The sequence below is a fragment of the Argentina silus genome (genome assembly GCF_951799395.1).
Source record: "Argentina silus genome assembly, chromosome: 6".
NCBI classification, from domain to species: Eukaryota; Metazoa; Chordata; class Actinopteri; order Argentiniformes; family Argentinidae; genus Argentina; species Argentina silus.
Genome location: NC_139660.1, coordinates 16,486,977 through 16,503,927, shown reverse-complemented (window position 1 = coordinate 16,503,927; position 16,951 = coordinate 16,486,977). Strand labels below are relative to the sequence as shown.

Sequence of the window (16,951 nt, the reverse complement as noted above, 5' to 3'; positions counted from 1 at the left end):
AGAGCCGCTGGACTCCAACCTACAAGAGCCGCTGGACTCCACTGATGATCCCCTGGCATGGTGGTGCGATGTGTATTTGCGCAACAAGCACAGCCTCAGAGAGAGTTTTTAGTACAGCGGGGAACATTGTTACCCCTGTCCAGTCTTGCCTCAAGCCGGACAACGTAAATATGCTTGTGTTCCTGGCACGGAACTTAAAGTAAGAGGTCTAATAATAGACTGAACAAAGTTCTTATAGTTCGCCTATTTTGCTATTAAATTGCACAGTTTATTTTGCTATTTTAACCTGTTATTTTAAAAGGACAGAACAGTTTTGTACAATTTGCACTGACTACGGTAGGTGTAGCGTGTCTTTTGTGTTTGTAATTTTTCTATATATCAAGCGGCAGCTGCCTGTTATTTTATTTGCGTAGACTATTTATTAAAATGCTATATATACAGATATTTCTGTTCCAAGAGTCCATATAGCAAGCACGCATATAGCAAGCACGCGCATGTATTGTAGGCCTAGGCACGTTTTTTACAGTGTATTTCTAAGCTACAGCCCAAACCTTTTTGGTTTGCTGTGTCACAATGGGGTATCACCATAGTTTAGGTGGGGTGTGCTGACCTGAGTTAGTGTGGCAGCTGAAACTAAAAACACACTTCAGCATCTGCCAAGGCTTGGCATGGCATAACAGGCTACAGGCCCAGTTGTAAAAAACCAAGCATGAAATTCTCTGAGATTGAAAACAAGTGCACAGATGGGTGTACCTGCTTTGATTCAGTCGCAGAGGCCTTGTCTGGAAAACTTTATGAATGGAGGGAGTTCGGGTGGGGGGGGGGCTTATAATAAATCGTCCAATTCAATAGCTTGCGGTGTGTGTGTGTATGTGTGTGTGTGCTTGTCAGAGCATGTCGTGTTTACTCAGTGAGATGGGACCTTCTGCAAGCACACTTCATAGCGGAGATGGAAATTCCTCCCTCGCTCTCCAACCTGCGCACATCCCTGATGGTGTTGATGTTGAAGCATCCTTCTCATGCTAGCTTTTACATTCCATTGAAAAACATTTCTGTGTGGCATTGATATCATATTACGTAGCATAATTAAGGCATATGGATCTTGGATACGCTGAAGGGTGAACTTCTGTAAAAGTAGCCTTTTTTAACACATTTTCACTCAAGTGAAAGTGAATTATTTGCAACAAAATGAATTATACATGAATAATAATTTGTATATTTCTTCACCGCGCGCGCCCTTGAAAACAATTTAGATCAAATCTCTGAACAGCTGTATGGATGGCATCACGTTGCTCAGCAGCAGCAACAGCTGTTCGCGCGCCTGGGCCGGTTATTGCAATGCAGGGGGTAGTAGAAGTGCACTGAAATAAAAGTCCCCCATAGTTGATAACAATGATGTCGTGGTTATTGTTCTCAATAAGTAGTGTCATAACTGATCATTACCTTCTGATATGCCAGCTGTAGATAGTTGTAGGGGATACGTCGGTGGAAATCCTGGATGACATCCTCACTAACTTTGTGCATAGACTGTGTCCCCACTTTCTCTTCGATGCACTCGTTCAGGCAAGAGGATCTTTGGAGAACCACGTCAAAGAACTGGAGGTCCGAGGGAGACCCATCGAACGGATGCTGGTCCTGGCACCTCAGCCGACATCGGACTTTAGTCTGGCGGACCTCTGCGTAGCTACTGAGCGCTCCCTCCATATATCGCACCACATTTGTATAGTCACTGTTGTAAAAGGCTTCGACTCCATTGTCGTATAAAAGGTCATAGGGCTCCAACGAAGCAGATGAGGAAAACAACAAGACAGCTTGAACGACAATTGTCAAGATACAACCAACGGAAAAGTTCACATCCATCTTCAGCGATATTTTACGTTGGTGGGATACTACTCACGCGCACCCGCTTGCAGTTCCAAATCCCTTCAGTCTTGTAATAAAAATACCAGGGCGGCTTGCGGAGTCCAGAGAGAAGGATGACTGACAGTCATATAAGAAGCGAAAAAGGTTTGAGTTCCATTTAAACCCTCCTTTGAACACTGCGATGTGCAAGACGGCAGTGGGGGCGGAAATTGGACTTTAGTCAGGGACACATTTTCTGTAATGACCCCACTCTCACTCCGCTAACTCCTCCCCCTCTGCTGGGAGGAAATGAATGGCCATAGCATCTTGCTGGGGTCTTCTGTGGGAGCATCAAAGCAATTGTAAGGCTACACAACACACAGAGTTTACCTATCATCTGAACACTATAGGAGCATAGGCATTGTTGTCACTATTAACAATACAAGTGAAATCATTTTGTAGATGGGCATGTATTTGGTGTCCTTTCAGTTTAGGTTAAAATCATTTGTAATTCCTATAATGTAGTGGTAATATCCCTAACCAATACAATAGGCAACAATTTTGTTCCACTTGGTGTCACAGATATGTAATCACATGGAATGTACAGTGTTTCTACATTGCAGGAATAATTCAAATGCTTACATGTTAAATGTCATAAATTATCCTCCAATCACTCAGCTCAGGTCATATTCAGGTGTGGGATGAAGTGTTGCAGGCGAGATTAGGTTAGTAGGTTAATAGTTGGTTAGTTTGCAATTTAAATGTTTGTAAAAATGCTCATGTGTATTTCCACAAACTCAGGCTAAACCATTGTATGCAATCTCTGCAATGTGAGGATGCCTGCAGTGAATCTCCACTACCTAATATCACCTGGCTCTAATCCTACCACTATTCTCGTTTGTAGTCTCAGAGCACATACAGGGCTGGTTTAAAACTACCCTTCCAAGCACTCAGTCATTGGACACTGTCTCCCCCTTGAGGCTCCACATACTCATTCTAGTCGTTTCTGCCTTGCCTTGTCCCTTCTGCATTCCTATAGGTAAATTATATACCAATAATACTGCTGTATACGTATTTCTCCAATCAATTTATCAATAAAAGCCAGACATTGTTTTGAATAGAGAATACAACTGCATGGTTCCATTATCCATACATTTACAGAAACCATAGAGATTGTGACATAACCGATCCCACCCCTGCCATAGCCTTTAGGTCATAAAACCATTCTATGGTGACCTGTCAGGTATTATTCTCACATGCTAAATGTTCTATGACTGATTAGCAAGCCCATGGATACAACTATATCTGACGTGACCTTTTTCCATAGACTGTAAACAGCAGGAATGTACAAGTAGTGGTAAACCAGGTGGGTAAACCCTGAACACCATGGATTGAATAGGTGGGTAAACCCTAATGCAAATAACATTGACCTAGCAGGTGGGTAAACCATATTCACCAAAATAAAAAGGTGGGTAAACAGTTTACTTGGGTTTACCCTCCTCTACATCACTGGTAAACAACCTATTCCTTAACGTTCTTACCCTACTGTTGCTGATAAAAGGAATGATTGCTATTATTCCACCAGCAGAGGGCACTCAATGCTTTAAAATTGAAAAGGCAAGGAGCCTATCAGGTTTAAAAAGCCAACCATTGGATAAACTTTGCAGTTGAGATAAGTGATAAATCATTGTATCATAACCAGCCAGAATGGCTTGGATAGGTTACAAAAGTCTGCAAATTCTCTGAGCTTAGGGGCTGAAACAATATTTAGAAAATGGGCAAAGATTTATAATGCGCTTTCAGTGAGGTAATGTGCATTCTAGGTTTTGTTCATGCCGAGTAGGCTAAACTGATTGTATCTCACTTTAAAAATGACCCCCCAGATGAGGCTGATATATACACACTTCTCTTCAGGCTTGGCTTTGCAGCCTGATGTTGTTCATCTTAGTGAATGTGTAAATAACTCATCCTAATGCTTTAGAGTCAACTCATAAGTAATGTAAATGAATGTGTCCTATCAGATCTTTCACCCCCTCTGCAGTGTGTTTGGTTTTAAATGTATTAGTTGGGAGTTGGCAGCAACACCTTTTAAAATTAAGACTAAAATCTGAATCTGTTAATAACATTATTAACAAAGACCCCTAGAAGTTACATTAGCCCTCTTGACTTACAGTAAATGGAACTGAGTAGACTGTTCCCAGAGCCATAGACAGTTTTGAAACCCCACATACAAATTTATCTGTGCCTCCTTTATGACATCATTGTTGTTTCTCTTTCACTGATTCTGGGTTTACGGGAGTGGCCGGTGGGAGCGCATTCCCGTAAGGTGTTAGAGGTGGCCGTTGGGGGATGTTACAATGAGCCCCCTGCCAGAAGGCTGCCTGATTATGAGAAAACAATGATTGTGAGTAAATGGCCCTTTCCCAGCCTCCCTGCTGTTTGTTATGTTACTAGGCAAGACTGTAAAGCCCATCTCCCACTTCTTCGGAATTAAAAAAACTCAAGCGTCTGCCAGGATTGGCCCACCAAAACATGAAGCATGGCAGGCTGATATAGCCGGGTTTACTGTAATGCAACATTAGAAGCTCCAATCCAGCGTAACCAGCCTAGTGTGATCATAATAGTATGCTATGTAGCAGGTGCCAGTGAGACCTTGCCCTGGCCAGGCAGCAGAGATAAGCTATACTAGGAAGACCATTTCAAGGGGATATCCTCACTTACTGAAGGAAAGATCACATGTATGAAGTGTGGCAATAATATGGGAAATTACTCATCAGAATCAACCACAATCAACAATTTCAATGCCAAACTCAACATTGTAACAGTGCAGGATTTAGAGACCAATGATATGTGTATGTTCAGGTGCTTTCCACTGGCCTAATTCACTAGTGTAAAGATGCCATTATACTCTCTCATCTAGCTCATCAGACCTGTTCGGTCATTCGGTTGAGATGCTGGGTGACATTCTGTACATGTTCAACATTATGAATAACCCTTCCCATGAACTGTTGAATCTGAAAAGGTACTGTCAGTGGAAATCAATGCCAAAGGCAACAAACAAACATGTTTAGGAAATGTTGTATTATGCTGTCAGCACAAAATTACTGTTGTACTGTCCTTCATCTATCTTTCTTGTTTTGAGATTTTAAATGTGTTCAAATACTGTATATTGTGTATACAAGAATTTATTCTGTTCTACTCTATTCTTGGAAGTACTCGGTTGGACCGACAATATTTTTCAGGTGCAAAAAGTTTGGAATATTCCAATTAACCCATTTTCCTAAGGACATGCTCCTGGGCAAATATTGAGAATCTGTACCCCTATATTCAACCTCTTTGAAAGGCTGCAATTATGACTAAATTGGGTTAGCCCAGCCTACTTTTCCACATCAAATATTGTTGCACAATAAATAGACTGTTATTGCTCATCAATAGCTCATCCAAAGAAAGATTTCTCAAAACCATTCTTAATAGCAAAAATAGCACAACATGATGACTATGAAAAATGTACTTCCTCTTTAGCCAAATTTGGCCTGGCCACAAACAAAAAACACATACCCTCAAGTCCGTCAGATCTTGACTAATGCACTAACATAATTTTCTTTCTACAGAAATAGGAGAAAGAGGAATTCTGGTCTCGTATCTTGATTTATGGAGAGAGTCTACTGGGGAAGTTCATATCAGTTCCACTCCCTTCTCTTTTTCCTTTTGATCTCATAGAATTATACGGTAGACCTCACTGGAGCCTCAGTAGGGTGCTCACCTTGACCATTGACCCCGCCACAGCCCAGTCAGAGCTGAGTGGAAACATATCACAGCAACAAATAGTGTTAGCCCAGTCCATAACCAAACGCTGCACATTACACACACATGCATGCACACACAGACACACATACACCTAGACCTTTATCAGCAACAACACCCCCTCACCTCACCACCAACTGCACACGCACGCAAACCTCATCGGGTCTTCTCATCAGTAAACTTGGATAAGATCGTGTTTATTATAAATTAACAGTAAATGCCCCTTGAGAATGTTGTGATTCTGTATGCCATTGACCAAAGATGGATTGTAAATACCATAGGATAAAATAAGATTTTTTCCTGGCAGCATGAATACATGTATTAAATAACCTGCCGGTTTACAATAATTAGCGTATACTGTATGTTACAAATCTCACTATGAGGCATGTAGAACTACCTTTAAGAGAGCAACAACAGTCTTTGAACAAGTTACGGAAAAAAACTATTCACTCTGTAGAAAAACTGCTCTCATGGATATGCCGTCATGGCATAGGGAAAACGTATGTAGGTTTAGCCTGTTGCTTATGTCTTCCACCAAGCAAGAGACAGCTAGTACAGGTCTAAGCCATAGGTTTTGCCGAACCAACTACACTAAAGAATGATTTTAGCATTGTTCATGTAGTGTGTATGAGATCCTAGGTCTGGGGAGAAATAGTCTCGATGTAAATGTAGACCTCCCAGTTTGTGTCTTTTACAGTACTGCAGAAACCATTTCATCTGATTATTGTATTCCATTTGTGGATTAAAACATCTGAGAAAGACAGATAACAGAGGTATATAAACGTGTATTTATTTGTTCACCATTTATTTATTCACTCCACCATTGTTTAACCATGTTAATGTGAAAACGGCGATTTTCTACTTTCTGTAGCAACAAAATGAAAGAAAAGGTCCTATGGAAAAAGAAAACATAAGAGTAATATTTTCCTAAACTACAGCAAGTTTCCAGCCAGTCTGTAGTTTGTGGGTGTAGCTTTAGAAAATCACTGAAAAAAACCCCAACTTGATTTAATCAAAAATAGTTTTAAAATGAATGGAACACTATTCAATGGTTGTACAAAATTCTCTGCATTATTTAGTTTTTGTCTTTTTTTCTTTTACATAACACAAACCATTGGCCATTAACCTCAGTAATAATAAAACAGCTAAATATCATAAAACATGAAAACAGGTTAATAATACAGTTGCAGAGGGAATGTTCCAGCTGAGGTTTGACAGCATACAGGTTAATTAAAGCACCAGAACACATACAGTATCAAAATCACAAATGAACAAGTCTTGCAATGTAGTCTGTATGTCAACCATGTATGTAAATATACATGATCAAACAAATATTATTATATTCAGAAGATCAAAGACTTGTAATCTAACTGACTTTACACAGTACATTTGTAATTTTGGCGCTAACCCTATTCTCGATGTGGTCCAAAGAATTGCTGGCCACAGGATGAGATAGAGGAGTTAGCCAAACATCAGCCACAGTATTCAACAGTGAATTACAGTAAACATAACATAGGATCTTAGTCTTTAAAAGAGTGAAGCAGTGCAATAAAATTGTCAGGCAGAGTCCATAACAGGAGACACCTGCAGTGAAAACACATGTATGGCAGGAGAAAACCTTTTTTACCCATCTTAAAACATATTTTCACAGAGCACATACATAGGTCTCAAACCTCGCAATGATAACATATTGTATGTAAGTACATAGGCTGGTCATAAACAGTCCAATTCAGCATTTACAGCTCTGCTTAGATTCTGCAGTGATCCACCATACTGTAGGTACAGTACAGTAGAGTGTTGCAGATCAAGGTGTCTTTCTGATAGCTCCTCCGGTTCCTTAGACGTAGTCTGTGCCTGGGCTGGCCACTTGGCGGGTCTTGGAGTAAGTGACGGATGACCTCTCCCCTGTTCCAGGACACCTACTGCAGCACAGGAGAGCTCCGCCCACCAGGGAGAGGAAAGCCCCGCCCCAGCTCACAAACATTGCATTACCAAACTCATACCTGCAGGGGCAAAAAGAGCCAGGCACATCAGCATCAGTCAAGCAGCTTGACAGCAAAACACATATTGTAAAGTAGGTATGGAACTAAATGTGGAATTCAAATTCTTATTTTTTAAATATGTTTTTAGGGCATTTCTGCTTTATTGGGATAGAGACAGTAGAGATTGACAGGAAGAGAGAGGAGGGATGACATGCAAGATATGTCGGGGGTCAGAATCGAACCAGGAACCTTGCGATTATGTGGTATGTGCATTAGTGTGCTACGCCACTAAGCACTCTGGAATTCAAATTCTCAATACAAAATGAGTAGGCTATAGATAGCATTAATGCTCTGGAAGTGTATACAGTTGCTTTGTTTAGGTCACTAACACTGCAATCCCATCCTCAAAGCAACAGCCCAGCATAGCCTCTAAATATAGATAGATTAAAATTATCTAAACCATAGCATGATATACGGTTCTATACCTGTGGGACTGAGGGGTGGAGGTGCCATAGAAGGACTGGAAAATTCTGCTGGCATACCAGGAGGTTACTGATAAGGCCAAAAGACCTACAGTAAGGCAAAGAGAACATCATTAGAACTATTGTACATTTCATCAACATACAGTACAGTATTTCATTACCAACATACAGTACAGTATTTCATTACCAACTACAGTACCACCACTCCAGAGGCAGTAGCCTATAGGATTATGCAGAATTTCTGTAAGGGGATGTGTGCCGAGGTACAGAGATGTGTTCTGTTATTTGAGAAAACATAAGGCGTTTAATTATGATCTCATACTGCTCAGAGCTCTTTAATAAAATGAAACAATGGCTATTGCAGAGAAAGGGTTAGTGATTAAGCACTGACTCGGGATAAACAATATACAAAACAGTACAGAGCACAGACACAGAACAACACACAATGGCCTATGTACTGTACCTGCAAGTAGAAATAAGACTCCTCCAGTCATGGCTACTTTGCCCTTTACCCTCCTGTTCTCGTCCAGGCACTTGGTGCATTTCATCCCCACTGTGGTCACTAATGCCCCACAGGCTGAGGCTAGGATGCTGAGCAGCATCAACGCCCGCGTCACCTGCACTTCAGCTACACATGGAAAGAATGGGCACAGGTCAATCCGAGCTCTCAATGCTCACTCACAAGCAACCACAGACACTGCACATAGCCTACTATACAGAATCAAAAGTCCCGATTTAGTTAGCTAATAAACTGGATATTTGGACAGTTCAAAAAACATTTCAGTGTAATAGGAGGTTGATGTCATCAGTGTTGTTAGTAAGAATAGAGTATGATACATATATGTTGGTATTCCCATTACATTTAAGATGGTTAACATGTCCCATTATATCTGCAATAGCCTACTACTATTCAAGATGGGGATGACACATTGACACTGCCCACCTGTATGGCCTAGGTGACAGAGATGCCAGACTTACTTGATAGTTGAAAGAGAGAATGGAAGGGGTGGCAAGTCATTGATCCGCTGGCGTCGACTATGCATGCCATCCATAGCCCCTCGTAGGTTTGCCGCGTGGTGACCGAGGTGCCCTCGATGTTGGCGTACTTTTTCCACTCCACCATACAAGTGGCGGCAATTGAAGCAGCGAGACCGACCAGAGCAAGTGCATAACCAAGAAGTTGAACTGCCGCGCTTGCCATGGTATTCTGGTGAGTAGTACTGTAACACTGCTGATTAAAATACTAATACAAAAAAAATACAAAAAAACAATGGAAAAAATGTCATTAATGTTCTTAATATCCTCTTGATATCAAATGGCTGATAATATTTTTCCGATTTCAGTGGGATTTCTTGCTGCTGCCTTGACCGTTAGTTTTCCAGTGCTGTCTGAGTTTTACACCAAGGTCTTGCCTGTATTTAAAGCCTGACTGTGGTAGCTCATTGGTGCCTGCTAGTGGTTACAAAGTGCATATTCAGCAGATGTCGAGGAGGCGACATTGAGAAATTGCCCATTACTCGTGAGGTTATTGATCGGAATCAACTCCAACGCATTTTGTCAACACAAGACAAAAATAGTCTTGACTCACAATTTTGACATTGTGGAGAGATCGGTGAGATTTTCTAAACCCTTAAATGGCCTGCCTATAGTGCCATATAATTATTCACTTCTATGATCTGGTTTTTGGTTATTCTGAATTCATTTATTTATGATGTACATGCTAGAAATCATAGAACACACTTTCCAGAATTGCCACATTCCTAAAATGCTATTTACTGGAGATAAGACATTGCAACTAGTACGGTAAAAGCTGTTGACACCTTCTCCCCAGGTTGGCACCTTCTCCATAGACGTGTTTATATATACTGGTTGCAAAATATAGAGATGTTTCACTGACACAATATAAAACATAGCATTTCTGTTTACATTCCACTGTAGAGAAGCAACATTGTGGGGTAATAAGTAATCAAGTTATGTTTAGATGAGATACATGTTGGTCATCTCATTGAGGATTATCCTGATATAGATGGAATATCTTTAAATTGATATATCATAAAGATGTGTGTACATATATATAGAGAGAGAGTGCATTCGGAAAGTATTCAGACCCCTTCACCTTTTCCGCATTTTGTTATGTTACAGCCTTATATTAAAATGGCTTAAATTCATTTCTTTCCCTCATCAATCTACACACAATACCCCATAATGACAAAGGTTTTTAGAAATGTTTGCTAATTTATTAAAAATAAAAAACTGAAATAGCTGTTTTCTTCGCCATATCCAAATACAGTAATGGTTGCCTTGAAGTGCTTCCTGCTGGAATCAGCCTCAATCAGGATGTACAGTCAGTCCAAAACCTTGCAGGCAATATGCAGTTACATAATGCTTGACAGTGTTTGAAAATAATATCATCAAAAAGTGACCAATGCCATTATTTTGACGCATGGACGTTCCCTCATCAGGGAAATTAACTGCACCCAACGTTCATACACCCCTGACGATGGCCCTCTTTGGGCTCCTGCTACCAATTATGGGGCTATACACTGTATAGGGCCGATCTGAACCCATCTACTGTGCTGGCTTGGATATGTTTCTCTGATATTTGTTTACATTGTCCTTTCCAGCACTGTTACAGAAACTACAATGGATGCATAATCACGCCAGCACAGTATAGCTCAGCTCGGCTCAGCTCAGTTGGGCTCTGTAGTGTGATTAGGGTATACTGTACAGAGAAGAGGAGTGTGATTAGGGTATACTGTACAGAGAAGAGGAGTGTGATTAGGGTATACTGTACAGAGAAGAGGAGTGTGATTAGGGTATACTGTACAGAGAAGAGGAGTGTGTTTGATGAATTGCAGCCTGAGCTAACTCGATAGAAATATTTAGGTGAGGCAGAGGAGCGCCAGTGCACTTCACTTAGGGGCAGTGGGGGAGTACAGGTACAAAATACAGCATGCATTGCTAAGTCACTACTGTTGAGGAAGTGCATTCCTTGTGAGTAATAAGTGATTAATGACACTAGGTGAATGGCAACATATACAGTAAGTGTTGATGTATTCTGTGGTTGTTCTATCCTAACTCCTACGTGCTGATCAACACTCCCATTAACACTCATTATAAGACCAGGAGCAGGTGTTCTTCTTCTTAGAGGGTCAAAGGATCAAGGAGAGGACATTGATGTTACGGAAAGGGACATGTTGTGGTTATTGTTTTTCTGGTTAGTCGAATTTCTGTTTTCTGGAATTGGGTAATATAAGTTTGTCTAACTCTTAACCTGTAATTACTTAGAAGGAGAGCAGGCAAAGGTGTCAAATTACTCACTCAGTAACAACATTGTACTTTGTTCACAGAAATTAGGTAATTGCATAGTACTGTGTATATGGAGCAGTTTGTGCTAAACACCATCACTATGAAATTACAAATGTACAGTGTCACAGCATGCTAACCCAATGTTTTTACTGTAGTGATTACATAGTTACTACACTCGTACAGTATAGGTGCTACTGAATGTAAAATGTGACCCAAGTCAGATTGACACGACATACACTTTTCTCTTTACACGTTTCTCAGTTGCATAATTATGATGAAAGGAATAAAAGGGATGGGTCATAAAAAGTATAGGTGGTCTGACAATTCAAAGTTCAGAGTGTGTTCCAATTGTGATTCATCTCACTTCCACATGACATGACACGGAATGGTCACAATGACTTTGGGGCTGTATACGGCTTATTGACCAACAGAGCCGGAAACTCACACCCTGTGGTTACTGACACAAAGTCACAAGCTCTCTCTAATGAGAACAAAAGGCAAAAGTGGGAGGCAAAAGTACAAGTATAGAAAGTCTAACAGATGATCAGATTTACTTTGCAACTGACAGACAAACAGACAGACAGACAGACACACACACACACACACAGTCACATCTTAGACCTCACTACTTGGTGGTGGAGCAACAGGGCCCTCCTGGCCAGGGGAAAGCATGGGCTTGTGTGGGTGTCAAAACCTAATCACCACCATAAGGACATTCTCTGCATACTGTACAGCAGCTCCTCCACAGGCCATGAAAGGACTGGAGGTGTGACCCTAACCTCTAAAATGCTCCATACATACACATGCACGCGCACGCGCACACGCACGCACACACACACACACACACACACACACACACACACACACACACACACACACACACACACACACACACACACACACACACACACACACACACACACACACACACAACCTTCCGGGAAAAGTGGCATGTCTTACTGCACAGAGGTTGAGAACTATGGTTGGGGGATGGGGGTGCCAGAGGGTCAAGGTGTTGATAGAGTCCTTCCATATTCTGTTATTTCAGTGGTGAAGGGTGACAGGGAACAATCTGCAGCCCAAGAAGAGAGTGACTGGCTAAATAGCACATGAGGGGGTGCCAGAGGTTACGGGTGTCTTGTAATCTTGAGCAGGGTGACATCAGCCACAATCCTACTCATCTGTGCAGCCAAGCAGACAACAGTTGTTGGCACATTGACAGACATCCATTCTCCACTGCCAGGACCAAGTCCCACAGTCATTTTGATTTCTAACGAAACACACATGCTCTATTACCATGATTACTTCATTTCCTGTTTACTAGCACATTGACCTTTGCACACTTTCACTCTGACATAGGCCAAGAAAGACACCATTCAAGGTAATGGACACTGTGAAACAAAAGCAGGAAGGTGACGTGGAGGAGGTGCGTAACTGGGAATGAAGTTTAGTCCAGAGGACTAATTACGCCAAGACGTCCTTAATGGATACCTACTGGGACCTCCACAGTATCCCTGTGTGTGTGTGTGTGTGTGTGTGTGTGTGTGTGTGTGTGTGTGTGTGATAGTTCATTATGCGATAGTTAGGTCAGTCTCAGGTCAGTTATTAAACAAATTGAAAATACATTCCCAACAATGGAAATGCTTAATTTCCTTTCAGATCTTTTCAAAAGGGACAAAGAGACATCAATGTACGCACACCAAAGCACTCACAGTTTTACACAATGCTTGATTTCAAGTCACTGATGTTTTTCACACATTTTTTTTTAATGTTTCTAGCTGTTCTGGCTTTTCAATTACTGGATGACTGCATCCACAAAGAACACTTGCAGTTAACTAACAAGAACGACAAGAACAACAAAAACAGGCTTCAGATTCCTTAACATGTAATTTAACTGCTGTTATCACATGTTTGTGACTATATCTTACAAATGTTAAAAGTGTGATGAACATTGTGCACTGCAGCAATCACAATACTGTAATTCCATTGGGAAAAGTGTGAAAAGGTCGCCATCTTGTGGACTGTCTCATTAACACGTTTACAGTAGCAGCAAAGGAAGAGCAGGCACAGGTGTCAAGGAGACAATTATTACCTTGGAATGGAGCTAATGCTGATCTCAGCGATAACTAACTTAGCATTCTGCTCTTTCTTAAGAGCAGTGATTTAAAACTGACTGTAGATGTTACGACATGACTTTCACAGTTGAGTACAATGTACACTTGACATAAGGGCAACTTCATGTAGTGTTACCCATGATCAAACCAGTGCTGGCAGATCAATAATGAAGGAAAGAAAAGGTTAGAACATATAATTATATCATGTTGCTTGATATCTATCCATTCCAAAAACTAAAGTTCAGTTTGAATGTAGGTTACAGCACAATGATTGATGGTGAAGTGAGTGAGCTGTTTCAGAGAGCTCTGACTGCACCTGAATGAAGATTGCCTTGGCACATATACACGTGACTCCCAGCCCAGGCCTCAGGACGACTCTCAAACCAGTCTGATGTCATTCCTGCATCAGGCACAGCACACAGTGCCCTGGGCCAAACGGCCTGCCTTCTTACACCCAATGATGGGAATATTTACTTTTTATCACACTCTACCCGCATACCTGCATTTAGCAGTATGCTCAAGCTAGCGAGTCAGCTTAAATAAGAACTGGTCATATATAATGACTTAATCGTGGGCTTAAATAAGGGTTTAATGCTAAATTGCCACCAGAATGGATGAGCAAAAGTTATGACAAACCTTAAAGGATCACAGTTAAATTCAAGACATGTGAGTTCTCCTCATTGCTATGCAGAGACACAGTCCAAAGGTGTGGCCCCACAGCTAAAATAGCTTTTGTTTCAGTGGATTAAATCTATGTGAATCAATCATTGGAGCCTAGATTTAAACTGAACTTTAGTTCTTGGAATGGATGGTACCAAGAAACATGTTATAATTCTGTATCCACCTCCTTTCCTTAATTCTCACCATCAGATAAAAAAAAGAATACTGGTATTATTTATATTATTTGGCATATGGCACTATTTGACACTATTTTCCCCCCATCTCTGTTTTGTTTCTCTTTTAGTCACTGCAATAATTGTCAAATGTCATTACAATCGAATATATATATATGTGTATATATATATATATATGTGTGTGTGTGTGTGTGTGTGTATATATATATATATATATATATATATATATATATATATATATATATGCACCTGTGACAACGATCATTGCTTATAAAAGTAGACTTATGAGTTAGCCACAACCTTTTGTGCGGTCTAACTTCATACAGTAAACGCTCATCAAAGACTGGTTTAATTAAGTGCTTGCCTGACACATCCTCTGTGCAGACCACCTCTACCGGTTTTTCCTGAAGATGTGCCCAAGGCTTATCAGGTCTAGGGAAACAATGTAAATGGCATGAATTAAAGCAGTAAGGACTCGTCGCATTCGGAGCAGCAGTCACAGGACGACGGTGAAGATTCTCTGTTGGGCTTGCTATCAACCTGTCTCGTGGTATTTGTAAATATTTGGTAACTTGGTTGTTGTGGTCTCTCGAATGAATCCGCAAAAAGTTGCGCTGATTGGGGCGTGTATCTTTTCCATGTCTCAACACGGCATGTTCGAGGTTAAGGACGTCTGCATTTACCTCACATTCGCAGGTAAGTCATTGAAGTTGTTCTTTAGAAACATTTGATGAAGTGAAATGTTACTTCACAAGTCATCTAGATTATTACACTTGTGTAACTGCATAGTTTCAGGAGGAATCGGTGAGGTGCGCAGCAAGACAGGTGAGTTGTGTACGATATGTCAGTTCCAGTCAAGTCGTTGTAATATGTCGTGTGCCTCTATGAATAAAATCAGATTTTCCTAACAAAGTATATGTATTTCAATTAAGTTATGACATTAATTTGGATTGCAGACAATGTATTTGCACAGGCAATCTTACACCTGAGTAACCTGTTGCAAATGCCTGACATGTTGATTCTTCACTTTCCCAAAATGTCTTATAGATTTCATGAATTCCGTGTCATCATAGGATAAACATTAAATAAGCTATTGCTGAATTGCAATACAGAAGGTAAGACCACACTACATGATAAGACATGTACTCATGACACAGATCTCCACCCAGAACTGAAGCAATGCTAACATAATGCAGTAGCCCTGTATTCTCTACTCATGTTTCCAGTCTTACTAGCTCCCCATACAGCTAGAATCTTTGCCTGAGATGTGTGCAACAATTTCAGTCATTGTTTCTGGTAGTATGTGTAGCAAATACTTCAACAACTACAGCTCACTGTAGATCAATGATTTTACACACAGTTTTAGGGTTTGAGTATATGACTCTAAGTCCCATAAACCTACAGTAACATGAATTTGAATGTTTTTTTGCCAGACTAATTTCTATACTTGGAATAGCCAGGGGGCAGTGCTGAGTCGTTGATACAGAACCCTTGTATGATTGTATGACATGAGAAAGGGCTGTCTCGGTGGTGTTGCCACATGCAAGGGAACCATCACTATTTTAGGTATGTTGGTGAACCAGCTCAACTGATGCATCCTCTTAACACTGCTTCCTCATTCGACTCACAAGGAAGTATAAGGTGTGGGATCCTGTGTTTTCCACTTGACTGCAACCCAGTATGACTTAATAAAGAAGCAGTGAAATTACAGTATTACAATGAAAACATCACAACGTAGATTTTCTTTCTTTTTTCTCTCTCACACTATTGCACAATTAAAAATACATGCGCAAATGAGTCAACAAAAGTTATTTTTTACCGGTGGAATAAAGATTAGTTGAATAATCTGTGTACAATTTGAGGCCAACCTACAAACTGTGTAAACAGGTTTCTCTGGTAACAGGTGTAACTCGGATAGTGTTGGGTTGGTTTGTAATGCAAATATTGAACAGGGGTCCAACTGGTACAGTTTCAGAACAAACACATGAAGGACAGGAATTATAGAACTGGATATGTGGTGGATGCAGCCCTTCCTTGGTCCAAATGTGTGTGAGATGCAGGCGAACCAGGATATCATAACAAGCCTGTAATATGGTACAGGGAAGAGGCAGGAAGATGAAAAGTAACATGTTCTCAGTATTAGAGGGCATGTTTGACATACAATATGTAGTATTCCCGGTCTTCGATTAGCATTGGAAAGGGATTGAGAGACCTGTTTTCAATTATCTCTTGAAACATGACTTTCTGTCAAATGTTTGTATAATATATTCTAAAGAGAACTGTAACTGTTGACAATAAATGCACTAAAGCAAATTCCATTGAGTCAATTTTTATTTCATTATTTCCAGGTTGAGTCAATTGCAGCCACATAAAACTCTAAATATCTAGTTTCTGGTCAAGGCATCAATCTTCCTGTTGTATCATCGTTGGTATAAATTAGATTTATGCCACTATAGAAATGTGATACAGATCCTCTGACTGAATACAAGTGACAATGTTCTTTACAAGCGTAGTGTGCAGGAGTTTGTTTCACTATAAATAAACCATGAATCATAACCCATGCA

The 16,951-nt window shown here is 40.6% G+C and overlaps 2 protein-coding genes across 2 annotated transcripts in view; both read right to left on the bottom strand.

Annotated features, from left to right (window-relative positions):
* p3h2 (prolyl 3-hydroxylase 2) overlaps nucleotides 1-2,082 on the bottom strand; it is a 53,186-nt gene extending 51,104 nt beyond the window's left edge. The window contains exon 1 of the mRNA XM_083672077.1: nucleotides 1,444-2,082. Within this exon, the coding sequence (XP_083528203.1) occupies nucleotides 1,444-1,860 (417 nt within the window). The 5' untranslated portion in view covers nucleotides 1,861-2,082. The remainder of the gene's footprint in view (nucleotides 1-1,443) is intronic.
* Nucleotides 2,083-7,483: 5,401 nt separating this feature from the next.
* Nucleotides 7,484-9,233, bottom strand: LOC310806269 (claudin-1; the record flags this gene model as incomplete). The annotated part of the gene is made up of 4 exons (XM_083672319.1): nucleotides 7,484-7,649; nucleotides 8,114-8,198; nucleotides 8,574-8,738; nucleotides 9,089-9,233. The coding sequence occupies 4 exons, from the start codon at nucleotides 9,231-9,233 to the stop codon at nucleotides 7,484-7,486; spliced, it is 561 nt and encodes a 186-aa protein (XP_083528445.1).
* Nucleotides 9,234-16,951: the final 7,718 nt, after the last annotated feature.